The sequence below is a fragment of the Lygodium microphyllum genome, chromosome 10, assembly GCF_053477565.2.
Source record: "Lygodium microphyllum isolate KBCC chromosome 10, Lygodium_microphyllum_v1.1.10, whole genome shotgun sequence".
In the NCBI taxonomy this organism is placed as follows: Eukaryota; Viridiplantae; Streptophyta; class Polypodiopsida; order Schizaeales; family Lygodiaceae; genus Lygodium; species Lygodium microphyllum.
The window spans coordinates 156151903-156172165 of NC_141144.1; the positions used below are offsets into that span (position 1 = coordinate 156151903).

Sequence of the window (20263 nt, forward strand, 5' to 3'; positions counted from 1 at the left end):
CCTTACACTGATCTTGAGCTTTTTAACTTATGAGTTGCCCTCCTTTAAATTGAATTTGAAGCTCTTCCATCCATTTTTCTTGAAGATCTTTGAGCACCATGTCATGCGCCTTTAGTTGGTTTTTGGAGATCCTTAAGCATTGAGTCACGTTGGAGCTCCTCAACTTGCTTTTCATATTCTATCAAGAAATTTTTGTATTCATCTTGTGTCCTTTCCAACCTACTTTGGAGCTCTTGATTGGTCTTAAGTGCATTTGCCTTATCTTCTTTAAGGTCTCCATATAGCCATGCAAGGGCTTCTATTGTGCTTTGTCCCTTGGAAGATTCTTGTGCATGTTTAGAGGTATCTATTGGGAAAGGACTCTCTTTTGGATTAGTTATGGTGACTTCAAGCATGGGTCTTGCTTTTACGAGCTCACCGATCTATGCTTGCATTGTTCCTATTTGAGCTATCAACATCTCATAGGGTCATTGAATCAACAATTAATGATTTTTGTTTTTCTACTTTTTGTCATTTCCTTTTGAGAGAAAAGGAATATATGTCATGGCTAAGATATCTCTTGTCTATCAATATTTCTATTCTTGTTGAAAATTAAAGGAAAGAGAGGAAATTCATATTTCCCCTTTCTATTTTTGAGAAAATTTTGCTAAAAGTTGAGAAATATCATGCTTCATTGGCTTTTGGATGGTAACAGTTAGGTAAATTTATGCAAGAGGATGAAGGTCAAGACTATGTGCATTCCTCCCTCCATCTTTATCTCATTTATTTTGCACCAACATCCTCACTGTTATGAAGCTCTACAATACTTAAGTCCAATACCTTGATGAAAATCTGAAGGGTTTCAAAATATACTTCCACCCATTGAGGAATACCCAAATATCCTATTGTTAGTTGTTTTATTTTACATACCAAGACTAGTATCTTGTATACCATCATATTGTTTTTCAAATAATATGATTTTAGTAAGAGTATAAGCCTTCAATAGTCAAATTTACACCATTGTTATTTGTGTTCCATTGCTCCTAGGCATGTGAGCGATTCCAATTCTACCTCGACAAGCTTTGGTAAGCAAGTACTCCAATTCCATTTCCTTGATCAAGCAATCAAGTGTTTTGATAATAATCATTACTTAAAAGTGTGTCTATTTATAAATTGCCATTCGCGAAGATTATATTAAGTTGTCCTATTCTTTAATTGATTCTTAAATTGAATTACAACGTCATTCATCGTTGACTTGGTCAATTTATGTATCAAGCTCTCAAAAAGGTAATTTTTAAGGCCCAAAAATCTTGATCTAGCTCTTCAAGAGTTGCATCATTGGGATTTAGCATCAGCATTGATACAACTCATTCTTTATTTACTTCACTAAGCCTTGGAGTAGATCATTTTACCAAAAACATAGAATGATTCTATTATATGTACACAAAACACAACTTTTGGCAAAACAATCTCAAAGGGACCACATCGAAACTAGACTGTCAAAGTTATTGTGACCACAAAGTTCTCATAGACTCTCCTCACATCATTAATATCCTCTACATCCATGAAGTTTTCTTATCCACTCGCCCATATATACACTTGACATCTGGCTAGTTCAAAACTTGCAATATGGTTAGACATCTAGCAATAGTTCTCTAGGATGAGGATGAGCATGCCTCCTTTAAAAGAGGGAGGTGGAAAACCCAATCCTCACAACACAAACGAGACAGTATGCCAAAGATAGAGTAATGCCAAATATGGTAGCAGACAATGCTAATGACAAGAGATACACAAATGATGGACAAGGATGGGGGGGCAAAGAGGCCCAAAGCAACCAAGATAAGCAAAGGGGTGATGGAGAGTCATCAAAGACCTCATACTTGCAATGCACCCACCTCATCACCTAGGAGCCACTAATCACATAGCCCTAGATAGTTGTGAATTTTCTTTGGGAAAATTTTCACAAATTTGGCTATAAAAGAGGTCCAAAATGCAAAATTTTGGCTATGATTCATAGAAAAATCACCACTCATCTCCAAATATGATATAAGCTAAGTTTTAAAATATATTGTATCACCAAAATTCGCCTACAAAGGGATACTAAATCAAAAAGTTATTGACTTCAATATATATTTTTCTCATAAAGCATGCTTTTCATGTATTATTTAGCATTAGGTAAGGAAGTGAGTATATGAGTATGTGTGTATATGTGCATTATGTATACATATGTAGATCTTATCGAAGATGAAAAGTTTAGATGATGTCGATGTGCCTTATGTATATGTATGCATATCTTACCTAAGATTACAAGTCAGTATATGAGTGAGATATGAGTATATATGTCTATGTGCCTTATATTATTTAACCCCCAGGCCCTAAGAAAACTTGAGGTAGCCTAGTGACCCAAAGGTAGTGATACCAGCATCCCATAAGAGATGTTACAAGTCCCCCCTAGTAGATACCATAAGGTGTGCAAACTAAGTTGACATCTCCAACCACTAGGAAAAGACCTTGCAACTGATTCCATGATAGGTCTTTGACACTTGGCAAGCCAAACATAGAGGTGATTCGAGAGAGTAAGCAAGAAGTGAATGACTCAAATGCATACTTTGAGGACCTTCCTCCCTCTCATGCAACAACAAAGTTAGTAGTGAGGAGATTAAAGGTGTATGCTAGGAGAAAATAGAGATAAGCTTGGATTGTAAATCCATGACAATTGCCGCACTCAAATGCACCCCCTTAAGGGTCCTCCAAGGAATGTACAGGACTTTGGAAGGAGGACAAGAATTACAACAATGCCAATTTGGGAGGATTGGTAGATTTCCTCATTAGGAGTACCCCACTCAATAAAGAGAATATCCAAATGCTCTAGGAAGCTTTTGTTAGGATAGCCACACTTTAGGCAACGATAATCAGTGTCACAAAGCTATACACTACTTTTTGCATGTATGTTAGGGGAGTAGTGGATCCAACCTGTATAGGGCTAGGTTATCATGGTTCTAAGGAGAGCCATGTAGGTCTTAGTAAGAGTTGGGGAGACACTTGTTAGTCTAATGGTAATTTATGCCCTGAATAGTAGGTAGTTTTGGACTACCCTTAGTCAACCCCTTGAGCAAGTTCACCATTAAATATCAAGGAGCAACCTCAACATGGTGGAGACCTCAAAGGATGGGAGCAGAAAACACACAAAGACCATTAGAGGAGGTCAGTACGTTGCCTCAAAGTAGCTCTTCAAATCAACAAACATGACCCATTCATTGCAAAGTTTGGCATATCTACAAGCTCACTTCATTTTTCTTGGAGAAATAGGGTAGCAAGATCTAGGACATTTTCCGAGCATGGCCAATTGTATGTGATTGACTAGGCCAATGACAAGGGAAACCTAACTGGCATCATATTTGGCACAACCCTCCTAGATTATTCATTCAATTCAATTAGTTCTTTGTTAAAGATTCAAAGGATCTCACTCTAGTGTCGACATTCTAGAGCACTTGCTCTATGTTGAGTATCTTAAAGATTTAATTACATAGATTTGGAGATTCCAGCCCTTTATATCTAGATGCATAGCTAGAGACTTAGAAGAGAGACCATATGTTGCTTCAACGAGCCAGTCATGGGGAGGAGATAGGTCCTTCTATAGAGGACGTGATCAATAGACCTGCGCTAGCTACACTCCACAAGGAGGAGGAGAGATGTCCACATTGCAAAATAGTGGTTGAGAGAATGTGCATTGTCATAGCAGAGGTTGATGCCATGAATAAGTGAGATCAGAGTTATAGGTTTCATGTGAGAGCTTCCACCTAGACTCAGTTAGGAGTGTTGGGTTTTACTTACACCTACGCTCACACAGGAGTGTTGATGATCCACACGTAGGATATTCAAGCACTTTTTACTCTCCATAAGAGAGGTTTTTTTCCCCAATCACATTATTATTCATTTGTGTACTTATGTTACATAGTTTGGTCACTTAGAGCACATTACACACTTTTTTGTGTGAACGCACCTTAAGCCACTTACACAACCTAAAGTCTAAGCATTGTACTTTGTACTTTCAGTTACACATTTTCCAATTAATCAAGTGTTGAGTAGTTACCACACTCTCCCTCTCTCTCATGTCTACACACTATCCCAAGCTGAGCTAAGCTACTTGCTACCATCTCCACGAGCAAGTGGTATTAGAGCAAGGTTCACCCAGTAGTCATGTTCACCTCAGCCACCTGGCAACTACCTCAACTCTGGCCCTATCTGCCAACTGCCAACTCCACAAGCAGTTGTGTTGTAGGTTGCCTTGTAGCTTCCACCACCACCTGCCAACCCGCCGACACTTGACTACACCGCCAGTCATGCCTCCTTACTACAACATGGTCGCCACCCTGTCCACTGGGCTCCGCGCTCAGCGCTGCTAGTAGCCAAATTGAATCACTTACCAACCTACTAATCCCACTTCCAGTGCGTCTACAGTTCATCTGCCTCTAGTAGCTTCGCTAGTGCACCGGCCACCCTCCACCTAGGCCAGCTATCTCGACAACTCCAACTACCATGCCAATGTACTTTTGGCATGTCCTTAGTTGCACCCATATATTTTATTATTTTATTCAAAATATCAAAGCCAAAGCAAAGGGCTTTCCCAAGAAAATGTCAATTTTTACTTCAACATGTGCTTCAATGCACAAATTATAGAAATTTGTTAGCATTTGGGTCAGCAAATTTGGAGCTTTTGTATTTTTGGCAGACATTGGCATATGTATTGAAGCTTCAATCTAAAATTGACTGGAAACCTTGCACATTGGACTGGGGCAGCATGTTGCTTGCTAAAATCTAAAAATTTTCAACACATTGAGACAATATTACTCAAATGTGACACAATTTAGTTGATTATAGCTTGGTATTTGCTGTAATGTATGGAAATGTGCAGATTTCCAAGTCACTATCAGCTTTTGTTATCACTCTTGTGTCTTTGAAAGAGTGACATTTATCATGGAAAATCAAGGACAAAGTGAAGTGATGTTTTTACTTATATATCAAATAGATTGGATGGCAACAACTATTCTGTGTGGTCTTTCATGCTGAAGAATGTACTTGTTGTAAAAAATATTTGGGATTATGTCAGTGGGGAAGAAGTCCATCTTGGTGATATGGCTCCTGCAACTCCTCCACAAGGAGGGAATTGTCAAAGGCAATGAGCCACCTCCCCAAAGAAAAGCTGCATAAAAGGTTTGGGACACTAGAGATGCCCAAGCATTGTCACTCGTTACATTAACAGTTCAACAATTTATCATCCCGCATATCTGATCTACAGCTACTTCACAAGTAGCATGGCTTACACTTGAGCATATATTTGCTAGAAAAAATGATACTCACATTTCTTTTTTGAAGAAGGATCTTGAAAATGTGAAGATGGAAAAAGGTGATGCTATGCAAGATTACCCTAAATAAAATTCAAGACTTATGGAATAGTTGATGAATGTAGATGATTACTATTCTAATGATCTGATGATCTCTATGACTTTGAATTCTTTGCCACCTTGTTATTTGGCCTTTCATACAGCATTGAATCTTACAATGCAAACTTCTATGCATCCACTTACCTTTCTTCAGTTGGTTAACTTATGGCTAAAAGAAGAGAAAAAAAGAAAGAATAGTGGCGTGGATGTTGTAGCTTCTCAACAAGCTTTTATGGCAAGACAGAAGAGCAAGGGAAACAATCTAGGAATGCTCCGCAAAGTTTTCGAAGTTCAAGAACTTCATAAAACAACAAGAAGCAGGGGGCCACACAAGCGAAGAAGAGTAAGTGCCATTACTGTAAAAAGCCAAGTCATTATACCACAGAATGCAAGAAACACATTGCCAAGGAGAAAAAGGAGTTTGGGATGTTAGTCTGGCGTGCCAAGTTCGCGTCATTCATCAGTGACCATGACTTTTGTTTTTGTACGTGTAGTTATGATTCTTCTTGGGAAAATAAAGCATTCAATCCTATAGAGGATGCTAGCACTTGGTTCTTTGACAGTGGTGCTTATAAGCACATTACATCCCACAAGGATTTATTTACCTCTATCGTTGCAGCTCCTATTGGCAAATCAATGCAATGTGCCAACAATGAATCTTATCCTCTTAGAGGTGTTGAAGAGATAATCTTGAAAGTCATTGATGGCACTACTCTTCATTTTCAAGATGCTTTATATGTGCTAGGAATAAAGAACAATTTATTGTCAATTTCTTCTTTAGCGAAATGTGGAATGCAAGTCATGTTTAATGAAATGCATGGTTAGGAATAAGGAATTCTTGACTTTGGTACTCACTGGCACATTATGTCATGGACTTTATGGGTTAGATGCTCGTTCGAATTGATCTACAATTACTCTTGTTATGTCACAAGCAGAGTTATGGCACGCTTGCCTGGGGAATATGAACTACGGCATTTCGATACTTATGCAGTAGCATACTTAGATGTTGGAAGGCTTACCTCTCTTAGAAAGACCTCCTGAGTACATTTGTGAGGGATACATTTTAGGAAAAATGTATCATTGTTCTTTTCTCATGATGTTGCTTTTAAAGCTATAGCTAGGTTGCAGATTGTGCATTCAAATGTATATGGACCCATGCAGACAAAGTCATTGGGTGGATGTTATTACTTCGTCACCTTCATTCATCACTGTACACGTTTTTGTTGGGTTTATTCATTAGTAAAAAAAGTCAGAAGTGTGTGATGCATTTTTTGCTCTTTTACTGCACTTGTGGAAAATCAATTTGGTTGTCACATTAAGACTCTTCATTCGAATGAGGGGGGAAAACATCTCTTCATTGCTAAATACTTTTTTGAAGCAAAAAAGCATTGTACATCAATTTACTACTGCATATACTCCATAGCAAAATGGGGTTGTAGAAAGGAAGAATCAGTCACTCATGGAGATGGCTAGATGCATGCTGAAGGCTAAGAAATTGCCACATGTATTTTGGATCGAAGTAGTTAGGTGTGCTTGTCACGTTTTGAATAGGTGCTCTACTAAAGAAAAATATAACACATGTTGAGGCTTCGAACAGCCATAAATCTTCAGGTGGTTACTTTCGTACTTTTGAGTGTCTTACATATCCTCATATTTCCAAAGCATTGAGAAAAAGTTGGGCAATAAAGCTATCAAATGCATATTTGTGGAGTACAATAGTGAAAGCAAAGGATATAGATTGTATGATCCTATTTCCAAGAAATTTTTCATATGTAGAGATGTGACTTTTGATGAAAATTTGGAATTATCTCTTGGTGGTTATGACACATATCATGCTGCAAATGATGTGTTCGAAGGACTTCCGCCTATTTCTTTTGGTGATACAGCTAGAGCTTCATTAAATGAACAAAATGTTCAACCAATTGCTCCATTAAATAATGAAAAAATTATCCTATGGTTGATCTAAGCAAGGTGTTGAACAATAAGTTCATCAAGAGCATGTACATAATCAAGAGGCTAGACACATATCTAAATGGTACTTCCAGACTCTACAAAATGGATGCTCCTCTTGATGGTCGTACTCGAAGACAAACACTTCTACATGATCATGTTAATGCTATTAAATTGTTATGGAAACAAACACATTTGATTATGATGAGTTTGATTCTTTTGAGCATGCACATTAGAGTGTGCGTTGGATGGCACCAATCCGAGCTGAATATGATTCTATCATGAAGAATCAAACATGTGATTTAATTACATTCCATGTTAGAAAGAGAGCCATTGGTACCAAATGGGACTATAAGCTGAAACGAAAGGCAAATGGATCCATTGATAAGTACAAGGCCAGGCTTGTGGCAAAAGGTTATGCAAAATAGAAAGGTATTGATTATGAGGATAAATTTACTCCTACATCTCGCATGACTACAATCAAGTGTACGGTTGCATTGGCTACCCATTCTGGTTGGATTGTGCACTAGCTTGACATTAAAACTGCATTCTTTCATGGGGAACTTCAAGAAGAAGTGTATGTTCACCAACCCATGGGTTTTGCAATTGAAGGATCCAAACACTTCGTATGCAAGCCAAAAAAGGCTTTATATGGTTTGAAGAAAGCTCCATGAGCTTGGTATTGCCAAAATTGATGTCTTCTTACACAAACAAGGGTTCATTAACAACCCATCACAATCTACTATTTACATATGCAAGGAGGGGAATCCTTGCTCGGCGTTTGTCTTTATGTGGATGATCTACTGCTCATAGGGGACACATGTTGGTCAAATTTCAACATTTAAGAAAAATTTGCAGCAAACTTTTAAAATGCCAAATTTGGGGCCTTTGCATTATTATTTGGGCATTCAATTTATTCATGATACTGGAGGCATTGGATTGTCACAATCCAGATATATTGGTAAGCTCCTTGAGAGATTTGGCTTCAAGGATTGCAAGCCAATAAGCACACTGAGACTTAAGCTATCTTTGCATGATGACAGGATATTCATACATATGCTCCAACATTTGGATGTCTCATTTATTTATGCAACACAAGGCTAGATATTCAATTTGCAATTTTAGTCATGAGCATATATATATGCACAACCCACGATGTCATATTGAAAAGCTGTGAAGCATGTTTTTTGTTATTTGTAGGGCACTAGGACTCTTGGATTGCTTTATGCCAAGGGAGGCCTGTTACAGTTACATGCTTATAGTGATTCCGATTGGACTAGAGATTTTGATTCTCGTCACTCTACAAGTGAAAATTGTTTCTTTCTTGGCTTTTTTTGCATTTCTTGGCTTAGCAAGAATCAATTCATTATTGCCACATCATCTTGTGAAGCTGAATACAAGGTAGCTTTCACTACTATAGTTGAATGTGTACAATTGAGACGTTTGTTGGTCGATCTTGATGTATCTATTACCGTGCCTACTCCTTTGTTTACTAATAGTAAAAGTGCCATTGCAGTGGCACGAAACCTAGTGTTTCATGCATGCACAAAACACATTGAGATACATTATCACTTTGTCAGAGAGAGACTACATGCAAGGGATATTAGCCTTGTCTACTATCCTACCAACAACAATGTGGCAAACATCTTCACCAAAGCTCTTCCTCACAAAAAATTTGAAGCATTTCGCAATGCTTTAAATTTGATCTCCTTTGGTGGATGATCCTTATATGCTAATCATGTTTCACTCCAAGGGGATTTATTGGGTTTTACTCACGTCTACGCTCACACGTCGTCAGTGATGCACATGTAGGTCATTGGGGCACTTTTCACTCTCCATAGGAGAGGTTTTTTCCCCATAAACATTGATCTTCATCTATGTATTTATGTTACACGGTTTGGTCACTTACAACATAGTACACACTTTTGTGTGTGAACACACCTTAAGCCACTTGCACAACCCACTTTCCAATTAATCGAGTGTCGAGCAATGGCCACACTCCCCCTCTCTCTACAATCTGCGCATTATCCCAGGCTAAGCTAAACTGCTTGCTGCCATCTCCACAAACAAGGAGAGAGGATTAATACAAACTTCTTTTACACCACATGGCCAAAACACTATGGATAAGGTGTATGGAGATTCATGAGTTAATGGACCCCTTGCACAAAGTCCTTTGGAGGTAGAGTAGGTTGCTACATAGTATTACTCATCTTTGTTAGGATTCACCATAGACCACAAGCTTATGAGAGGGATAGAAACCCAGTATGACAAAGGACTAGGAGGGTGGTCACCAACAAGAGTAGACATTTTAAGTCTTTTTAATGAAGGAGGAGCTAGAGAAGGTTCCTATGGCATTGGCCCTAGACAAGTGCCTTGGAGAATATGTATTGTATAAGTCTTTTTTCTTGAACTATCAAGATATTATTAGCATAGGTCTTATCACAACCTTTTAAGGAGATTACAATATTAGAAGATATGTATGAGAGACTTAATTTTTCCATCTCCATAAACCCTATTCAATGGATCATTTTAGCAATCTTGAATGCATCAAGCAAGTGCATTACTAATATGGCAAGGGATGCATCAATGGCATTTGTGGCATGAGAACTAGATCACTCTACTTGATTAAATGTGATGCGTTACTCATCCAAGGTGCCTCTATATTCTCCAAAAACCTATATAAAGCACTCCTTCAATACAAGCAAAGGAACATTATCTAAGAACACTTAATGATGAGGCCATTATGCCTTGAACCAAGCCCGATTGCACTTTGAAGTAAATTGAGTGTAACTTCACATTTTGGTCAAGGATGGTACATGAAAGATTCAAGCATTAGATTATAAGATAATTTTAAATAAGATCTGTGTTATGCCTTTATTTTAGTGAAGGATTGAGTCAAAGATTGTAAGCTCATGTTGAATGGTAAGATAGAGTCAAAGACTATGAGCTCATTAATGGTGGCAATTTTGAGGGTTAATCCTACCATCACAATTTGATACCACATAATTCATGAAAACATGCATTTAACTACTTGCATAATGTTCCTTGCTCAATAGAGATGCCATGGGTACCAATCATAACCTCCTAATATTGCCATGGGATCGTAGCCTGACAATGCCCTTTATGCAAAGGTTCTTGTAGTCAATGAGATTTCAGCCCAAGTATGCACTTTAGTATCAAAACTCTCTTGTATTGCTCAAAATAACATTATATTAGATGCACAAACGAAGTTCCTAAACCAATGCTTGACACATCGTCATTCTAGGTATACTAAACCACTTCATGTCCTCAACCCGACTTTTTGTAAGGCCCTCACAAAGCGATTAGAACCTCCTACCCCTATATATTCTAATTCATAACTCTCCATGTATTCTCATCATATCGTTGTGACTACAACCATTGTCATCTAGTCTTTGCCTTGTATTTCTCTGAGTGAATACACTTTGGAATACATTTCAATGCTTGATTCTATCTGTGCTTAGAAACATCTCATTTTATGAGACCATGCTTTGTATGCCTTACACCGATTGTGATATTGGAATATAAGAGTGTTCCTACTTTTGTCAAGTATATTGTCCCATTGTTAGTCTTTCCTTTGATATTCTTTGACTATTGAAACCCCCAATATTCGCAAATCTTACAACATCATTCAAATGCAAGGTTAAATTTTAAACCCCCTTGAGTGGATACTTCTATAATGCAACAAAGGGTGAGTATTGATAAGCATGCTGTAGAGGAATATTTCATGGCCCTTTTGGCCCATCGCATATCCTAGCTTGAGTCAACCATGCCACTTCATCTTTCTAATGTTGGTTATTTTGATCTTGCCTATTGTTAACTATATATTCCAAAACAAGAGTCAAGATGTATTACACATACATGTCACACATTAGATTAGCGCATCACCTGTAGATAGCACATTGAGTTTACTAGACACCCCCACAAACTCATCTGCTCAAATTGGGATTATGAAGATTGACTTCCACTTATTATCAATACCAAAATAGGAGTGCAAGACCTCAAGTGAGACCTTCAATTGAAATGGTATTTTCAACAAAGGCAATTAAATTTACTTCAAATATGCATAGAAGGGGTTTCTATTTAGGGCTTGAAAGCACATGCTATGAGTAATTCTAGCTTATAAAGCTGAGCAAGAGGCTGAAAAACAAGTAAAAGCGATAACCCACACCCATTGATCCAGGTCAACATGTTTGATAAATTAAAATGCCCCAAGATCAAGCAAAGATAGATACAACTGCTAACCAAGTATCAAAATTGGTGAGGAAAAGCACAAAGAAAAGGACACTAATCTCTAGCAAACACTAGAGACAAGCCTCAACTCAACATATCACCAGTGCACCAACACTCCCTGGGGTAGCACTGGCTCTAAAATCCAAACCATCACCATCCCCATGAACTATATCCTAGTGGTGGGCAATACCTTGGAAACCTTTGCAAGCTAGTGATGTTCACAATTGATACAATATTTTCAAGGCCCTTCATAAAATTATATATATATTGCAGACAATGTTTACTTGTGCTGGACTTGAAATGCTTACAAATAAATTGGTAAATTTGAGATCTTGCCATAGTCCAAATGAGTTCTTTGCTTGTACTATCCATATAGCATCGACAAAAGTGTCATGTTGGGAGTGCACTCACTACTCAAGGATTGAGCTGCCAATGCTACATCCCCATTATTGCACACATCATCATGATCAGCAACAAATGATCGGAAAACTTCATGAACCCAAATCGAAAAACTTGATTGGCAGCAGCCCTACCTATGTTCCATCTCATTGGTCCAACATGTTCAAATATTCCAAATCATAGAGCCAGAGCATCAGCAATGCAAGTTTCTCATCCTTATTTTACCATATCATAGATCCTATCGATGCCCCATCCTTGTTTATTCAATACATTGCAAGGGAGTCATTTGAATACCAACAAGGCTTCAAATAAGAAAAAGAAGGCTTACCTTAGTGGTAGTTCATGAATAGGCATTTTTTATTGAATGAACAAGTATCACAAATTTTCTCATCACTCCATAGAGCAAGCTTCACTGCCATCTTATGATTGAAAAAAATGTTGCAGCTCGCAATCCTCCCTGGGAAATAGTATTACAAAGCATCAAACCCTTGGCCTCAACCTCAGAAGGGTCCAACTATGTACTGTTTGTGCAGGGATCGAATGGGATGCCAAAAACATTCATGCACAGAGAGGCAGTATACTTTAGCTGCAACAACAATACATTTCTGTGATGAATGCAAGTACAGGTATGCGCTTTACTGCATCCTGCACAGGGCAATTTTACTATGCCTCCAGCATTGGTGACTATCTCTTCAAGAGGATTGATCTACCATCCTCCATGACGTATAAAGCATCAACCTTGCAAAACTGTCATGAAACTTCCAAATTAACAAAATCCTTCCACTGAAGAAAACGTGTAGTCAAGGAGAAACTAATAGACCATGATGTCACCAGCCAAAGTATCACTCTCCTGCCGTACAGCATTATACTTTTCCGCAAGGGGCCCATTTTTAATCACATTCATGAACATTTTGAACCGTGTGCTATACTCCCCACCACTGCAGATGAAAAGTCAAGTTAAAGCCATCCCTCTACCTAAGAAACATTATGAACATGGTGATCTCACAAAACAAAAGGCATCCAGATGTCATGATAATACCTTATTCTATTCAAGGAATCAACGGCTCGTAATGCACTTCGTATCATGTCCTCATTCCTGTCTACTTCCTGCTTTACTGCATCAGTCTTCACCTTATTTGTAACTGTCTTTTCAAGTGGATCTACCAGTTGATCAAGTACTGCTTTCAAAAATTAAAATCACAAGCCTTAGTTCCAAATATATGTTCTTTCAAATGCACCAAGTTTCAGAAATTCTGTGGCCATATTTACCTGCCAGAACAGCAGAGCCACACTTCTCCGCAAGTTTGGACAGTATGAGATGGCATGGCATTTTTACATCATAATGATCTACATACATAAAAGAACATATTAACAAGATTTGTCAAGGCACAATATTCAAAATCAATCTGCATGCATATATTTAAGGTGCACTTCATATTGCTTATAGCTGATTTATGGTGCAAAATAAATGTCAGCACAAGGCCACAATACAGCTATTGTAGGTGTTAGTAGCTTTCTCTTCTGGTGGTGCATGCATTAAATGCTGGCCTTATTCATACTGTCTTGGCAGGAGAATCAAAAGAATAAGTCCTACTCTTTGTCTATGTGAAAGTGGCAGTGGTAATGACTATGTCACTAAAACTACCGACTTCTGGATTTAAACGTAAAATGTCAACCTACCCTTACCTGAAGACTGTGAGGACCATCTTCACAGAAATTCAAATTAGAGAATAGGAATGAGATACTCTCATAGCATGAAAATTTCAAGCAACATGTAAAGCAGGGAGTGAACATTGTGTACAAAGAGTGGCAAGAAAAGAAACACAGAGAACAAGCTTTCAGTACTAAGCAGGCTCTGTCCCTGGCTTCCTTGAAGACCTTCAACACCACTGTATGGCCAGTCCAACAAATTCTTAGTCATCCAGATGGGCTTGCCATGGTGACTGCACACAAAACTCATGCACAAATACTTCCAAAAAATCTCTGAGCATGTTCTCAAAGGTGGTGGTGCACATAACTACATGGAATATGATTGGGGCATGAGAGAGCACAAAAGGCATAATATTGTGGGCAGAGATCCCCCATTCTTTCCACAAAATCCATGTTGCACCATCATGTGTATGGACTGGAACTTGATTACATAAGAGAGACTATCCATGAAACTATACATTTCATCTTAGCTGATACTTCTCTCTTTTGGTTGCTGCATATAGCTTCTTGTATTCAAAAGGGATCTAGCCTTCAAGAAAACTCAAAACTTCGAGGCTAAAAGGGATGCCTGAAATCTTTGTCAAAGTAGATGTATTTCACAACTGTCGAATGTTGCTCTGCAGTGTCAAAACCACTACTGAAAGTAAAAGCTCGTCATCGCAACTAGCTTATCAGTAGTATTATGACTATGAGCCAATGAAGTTTCTCCTTACTCCAGCTTTCAGGTCCTTCAGACTTGAAGAACTAATTATCCTTCTCTAGGTGACAGGTCCTCCTATATAAGGTAAAAGGACTTTAATCCAGCTGTTTTCATTTTTGTGACCAGTCAGCAAAATGCCTCCCAATTTACCCTCACAGACTCGAAATGAGGTCACAACCCCAGATTCAGCCCAACCACTTAACAATCAATCAAAGAGCCTAGACAAGCCCTTTGAATCCATTCAATCGGGTTCCTTCAGAATACTGTTCTTTGGTGAAGTCATGCGTTTCACTTCTTTGTTTTTTGTGAGTGAGTAAATCGTGCAAATTAAGTTTCATTAGCTCAATCTATCGTCTACACCTGTAAGGAAGAAAAGAAATTATTCCAGCCACTAGAACTCACTTGGCAACCATGACAATCAAGTAAACAGCCATGGCTCAGGCATTCTATCAAACAAGGGAAAAGCACTAGTTCCAAAGGTGACTGGAGAACGGGGCACCAGGAATGAGCAACTGGCTTCTTTATATTTGGATAACAATCCTTGACATCCCAATTGATAATGCACATAGACACAAGCACCAACCTGAGAGCCCAGATAATAAGTATGGAGTGATGAAAGATGAATGATCAATCTGATCAGGACAGCTATCTAATAAAGTGTCCACACATTCAAAAGCTCCCTTCCGCAGCTCCAACCCATCATCAACTGTATGTTTGAAGGGACCAAGATCAACAGTCCTTATGAGCTCCTTCTGCATAACACAAGCAGATGCCAAAGCGTTATTTATCAAGTGAGAGGGAAGAGAAGTAACCAAAGATGACAACTTCTTCCTGCAGTCACGAAATTACATGAAAGAGTTCACTGAATATTGAAATTAATCTGCAAGGTATATGAGCAAATTCCACACTCAGAGTCTTAGTCAAGTTGTACAGATCAAAACCACAAAGCGCTCTTCTTACACTGGATTTCCTCCCAATGCGTGAACATAAAAGCAAGACAGCTTGGACTGATGCTTTGCACTTAAAAATTGTTTACCTTTATTACTGTCTGGTCATACAACAGAGGTAAAAGTGTAGGAAGAAGATCCTTGATCAATCCAGGTTTGTTGTGAGCTGCTGTACTTAAAGCTGAAACAGCAGCACGTCTCACATGCTGCACAAGGGCAAAGCTACATATAGTTCTGCATTAGAACCAGAGGTCTTTTGCAATGTACTTCAACCAGTTTAAAACTTCTGAGAACTGATGAATTCCTATGTGACTTACCCTGTCTTCATCTTTGATCAACATCAAAAAGGAAGATATGCATGGTCTAATGTACGCATCAATAGGTTGTGGTCTCTCCACAATTGTATACTTGATTGCAATAACAACAGTAGCTCGTGTAAATGCTGAGGGACTGGTAGTTCTTGCCTAAAATGATAACATAAGATCAGTATCATGTGCAGGTGTTTGCAAACCTATAATTTTGTAGATCAGAAGCATACTTGTAATGCTGGAACTAGTTTGGCAGGTTCAATGAGAGCCAGTTTTCCCAGGCATTCAGCAACAACATTCCGAACACCCTCTTCCTCACTTTCACAGTGAGTAAAAAGCAGCTGCAGAATCTTTTGTAGTTCAGCCTCTTTCAGATCGACCTTTCCAACATCATCAAGAGCTTGTCTTGCAATGACCTGCAGAGTAATAAGCACACTTACACTATAAGGTTCCTGACCACAGTTGTAACCATCTATCGCCATTTTCTTGTCATGTATTGTACCTCTTTTAAAGAGTGAAGGAGAAGGTACTGTTGCTTGTGCTGAGTGTCAATTTGACTAAGGATGAAAGGAAGATACTTTGATAGATTCCCAAATGCAATGTTGCCCAAGGAGTAGGATGCAGCGGCCTTGATTTCTTCAGAAGGAGAATGAAAGGACTCTATGACGACTTTTTCAATATTTGCATGAAAGCTTAGATCTTTTCTCCGACCGATTTCTCCCAATGCAAGCAATGCTAACAAAGTGGTCTGCCAAAGAGCAAATGATCCAACACGATTATTTCAGATCCTCATCACCCAAAAGTTTTAGAATTATAGAGATAAGGAAGCACTTGTATTTAGATCAATCATTAGGTGAACTTCAACAAGTACAAAGGTCCTTTCAGTTACCGCAGAATTGCTACTATTTCCTTGCAAAATACCGATAAGCATAGTCACAGTAGAAGAGCATTTCACATCTCCTGCTGCAAGACAAAGCACAGCAACACACTGCGCTATTGAATGAAAGGCTTGCTTGCTTGCAGGTCCTCCAGCCGGTGCTGAACCTCTTGCCATTGAAATTAAGGCATCAAGCAAGTTATCAAAGCTAGTGTTCGCTGATTGAACAAGTGCGGCGAAAAAGCTCTGTAATGCCTGGAAAAGTACCATTTCAAACTTGTTAGAAAAGCTGCAGAAATGAAGCAGTTGCCAAGAAAGGGAAACATACATGCAACTAAAAGGCAAAAAAAGAGGAGAATCCCTTACTTGTAAAGCTTGGCCTTGCAGTAGTGAGCTTCGGACAAGAATCAATGCTTGTGGCAGTACTTTTCCGGTTACTGCAGTGTCTACATTCGAATGACGCTTGGTATCTACCATCATTGTACAGCAAAGTTCCAAAGCTAATGCTGTCATATGTAAGTCTGAATCACTGCTCACACAAAGAAATAGTTACTTTTGAGTTCTCCAGAAAACGAATAATGGCATCATCAGAACCAGAAAGATTTAGATAGATCATGCACCTTATTAAAGAGGAAAGTTCGGTAATTATCGATTCATAGCTTGATTCACTTATCTTATCACTGTAAGCAGCAAGCAATGCATTTAAAGTATACAAAGAAGCTTGTCGTAAAGCTCGATTTGCCTGTTAGCAACAGAATGAGAAATATGAATAGTCTGTAATCATCATTACAAGGCAGGAAAAAACACATGCCAAAGTTCTTGAACTCTCAGCCAGCACCTTTCTCAAAAATGTGGTTAGCTCTATGATAACTTGTTCCAGTACACATGATAGGTCAATCTTCAAAGGAGATTCTGCAATGATTGCAAATGCCTTGCAAATATCAACCATCCAAAACAAAGACAACAGTAAGTCCATGGGTGCTGGCTAAACATGTATGGATATGTATAAGTACCATAAGCCTTGCATACTAATGAGCAGAGTCCAGACCCAAAACCACCACCTGTGTGGCTGCTGTCATCTATCTATCTAACATAACATGCACTTGCTAAAGTAAAGGATTACCTTCACAGCAGTTAGGCGTGTTATCTCATTACGTAGGCGCTCTAAAAGCACAGGCAAGCATGTACTTAGTTCAGACTTGAGATAGTCACCAAGAATTGCAATCACTAAGCCCATGCAAGAAATGGCACACTCCTTTACTTCCTGCATCAAAAATACAAAAGAGTTTTGAACCTCCTAGCATTTAGATTCTAAGGTATGCAAATGTTCAATTCTCAGCACAATCACATCTATTTTAGACTCTCAAGACAATTCGACAGCTACATACAATCAAATCCACTTTCGACTGGATGTTGTGCTCACAGCTTCAAAATGCTGCTTAAATACAAAGTAAGTTGGGTTCAGCTTATATTGTGAGTCTTGGAATTCAGAAAAGTCTACACACTTGAAGAGTGTAAAACTCAAAGAGGGAAAAAAACTCAAAAGGGAATGTTTCTTGATAACTGGGAAAATAAACATACTATCCAAGGCACATGGCCTTGTTTATATAGGCCAAGAAACACACCACTAGCTTAACCTTTATTTCATGCACCTAGAGTGCAGTGTGCGACATGCGCATACTAAAAAGCATGTTTTCACACACAAGGGAAATGTCCCAGCATTCCCTCATTCCACACCTCTAACATGAAACATAAGCATCCTAGCAAGGCCTTACTTTTTGCAAGCTAGTCTCTAACGAGCTATATGCAAATGATAGGGATAACACCTTTCCTAGAGTGAAACAATGTCTAGCCCCATTATTTTAAAAAAATTACAAATATTTTCATTAGGATGCAACAACTTTATTTTTATACCTCCATAGAATGCACTTCTGGATAAGGATTCTTAAGTCTCTCTTAACATTAGGTACTGCATTGAACAACACCACAAAGGGTCCAAATCATAGAAACATGAAACAGGGAACAGCAATAGGGAACGGGGACGAGGACGCCAAACCTAGGGAACGGGGACGTGGGAACCGAAATGGCATTTAAAAAAATTAAAATTCATGAAAAAAAGTTAATATTTCACTCGTAATCCATGTGGAGTGTTAAAACCAAGGTATATAATCTACAAGCACAAATCATTTTAAGTTTTAACTTTAAATATATCATGCACCATTCTAAAAACAGTCATTACAAATTGAATTACAACTTACAAGGCTCAAGAGTTAAGCTATTAAATTATAAAACGACTAATAAATGTGCCATAAAACAATAAACAATGAACTAAACTTTAAAGTCTAAGCTGAAAGAACATGCCCATGGCCCCGTTACCAAAAAACTTAAAAGACTACAAACATGTAGTCTAATCTTTGAAAGAACATGCTCATTGCCCAAAAAAAGACTACAAATATCAAGTCTAATCTCTAGACTAAAGCAAAATGCAACATGCCAAAATAGCCCAAAGGTCAATTGCAAGACTGCAAATACAAATATAATGTCGGCATGGCACAATGGCCCAAGTGTCACACTATCGTCAATGATCATAATATCATATACAATGTACATGTGTCACGAGACTTGTGATAAGCAAACTAAATCAAAGACCATCATCATGATCTAAGGCTGCTCTAGCTACTCCTAAAGTGTGAGCCTCATCATCATGTGTACCATGAACTACATCTTCCTCGACATCAGCATGTGTCTCCTTTTCTTGCTACACCTCCCACTCTATGAATGGATTGGGCTTTGTTGTCATTCTATTACATAATATCCTCAAATTAGCACTAACAAATACCGTATCGTTTGCCCTCTCCACACCAAGTCGGTTCCTCTTCTTTGAAGCAATGTGAGTATATGTACTCCACAATTGCTCCAAACAAGAGGAGCTAACTGACTGATTCAAAAAACGAACGGCTAGTTTATGCAACTTAGGACCATCTAAACCATAGTTCTCCCACCACAAAGCTGCCCCAATCTTAAAATGATCCTCCTGTGCATCCCCACAACCAAAAGAACCCTCAAAGATCCTATAACATGAAAGTTGTTCTTTGATCTTTCTTCTAGTGCCATGATTAAGCACTAGACGAGATAGTATAAGTCTCCATGCATCCATAACCTCAGTGTCATTCTCTTGATCCTTGCCCTGGAACTCAGGATCCACAACAAATGCAGCTACATGTATAGGTGAGCTATAGGAGTTTCACATCATCACAACTAAATGATGTATCTTCTCATATGTCTCATCATTTGGTGCCAACTTCTACAACTTTTCATTCAGCCTATCCATAGACTCATATACCTTGCCAATGCAAGGTTGCATAGCATCCATAACCCTCAATAGATGCACAATAGGTTATACCATAGCATCTATCCGCTTTACATCATCCCAAAAAATAGAGTTATTTGCTTTCTCCAAACATCAAATACCTATAGGAGTATCTGTCAATGCCGATGAGATGAGCACATCACTAAGAAATAACGGCCTCAAGGCACCACTTCGTTCTCTTAATCTACCTAGCATCAAGAAGTTAAAGACAAATCTGGTATTAGAGTATTTTAAAAGTGTCTTCTTTCACCACAAAGAAAACTAATGGCAAAGAAACTAGTAATTTAAAACAAAGCTAACCATTTGATCTTCTTGCTCTATGACAAGT

The 20263-nt window shown here is 38.4% G+C and overlaps 1 protein-coding gene across 1 annotated transcript in view; it reads right to left on the reverse strand.

Moving 5' to 3' along the window:
- Positions 1 to 12362: 12362 nt before the first annotated feature.
- Positions 12363 to 20263, reverse strand: part of CAND1 (cullin-associated and neddylation dissociated) — a 112696-nt gene continuing 104795 nt past the window's right edge. The window contains exons 17-29 of the mRNA XM_087687056.1: positions 17689 to 17829; positions 17404 to 17496; positions 17186 to 17307; positions 16932 to 17094; positions 16578 to 16820; positions 16191 to 16436; positions 15919 to 16104; positions 15698 to 15844; positions 15470 to 15586; positions 15017 to 15185; positions 13293 to 13370; positions 13063 to 13201; positions 12363 to 12961 (exon numbers count right to left, since the gene is read on the reverse strand). Coding sequence (XP_087543182.1) covers positions 12835 to 12961; positions 13063 to 13201; positions 13293 to 13370; positions 15017 to 15185; positions 15470 to 15586; positions 15698 to 15844; positions 15919 to 16104; positions 16191 to 16436; positions 16578 to 16820; positions 16932 to 17094; positions 17186 to 17307; positions 17404 to 17496; positions 17689 to 17829 — 1971 coding nt within the window. The 3' untranslated portion in view covers positions 12363 to 12834. The remainder of the gene's footprint in view (positions 12962 to 13062; positions 13202 to 13292; positions 13371 to 15016; positions 15186 to 15469; positions 15587 to 15697; positions 15845 to 15918; positions 16105 to 16190; positions 16437 to 16577; positions 16821 to 16931; positions 17095 to 17185; positions 17308 to 17403; positions 17497 to 17688; positions 17830 to 20263) is intronic.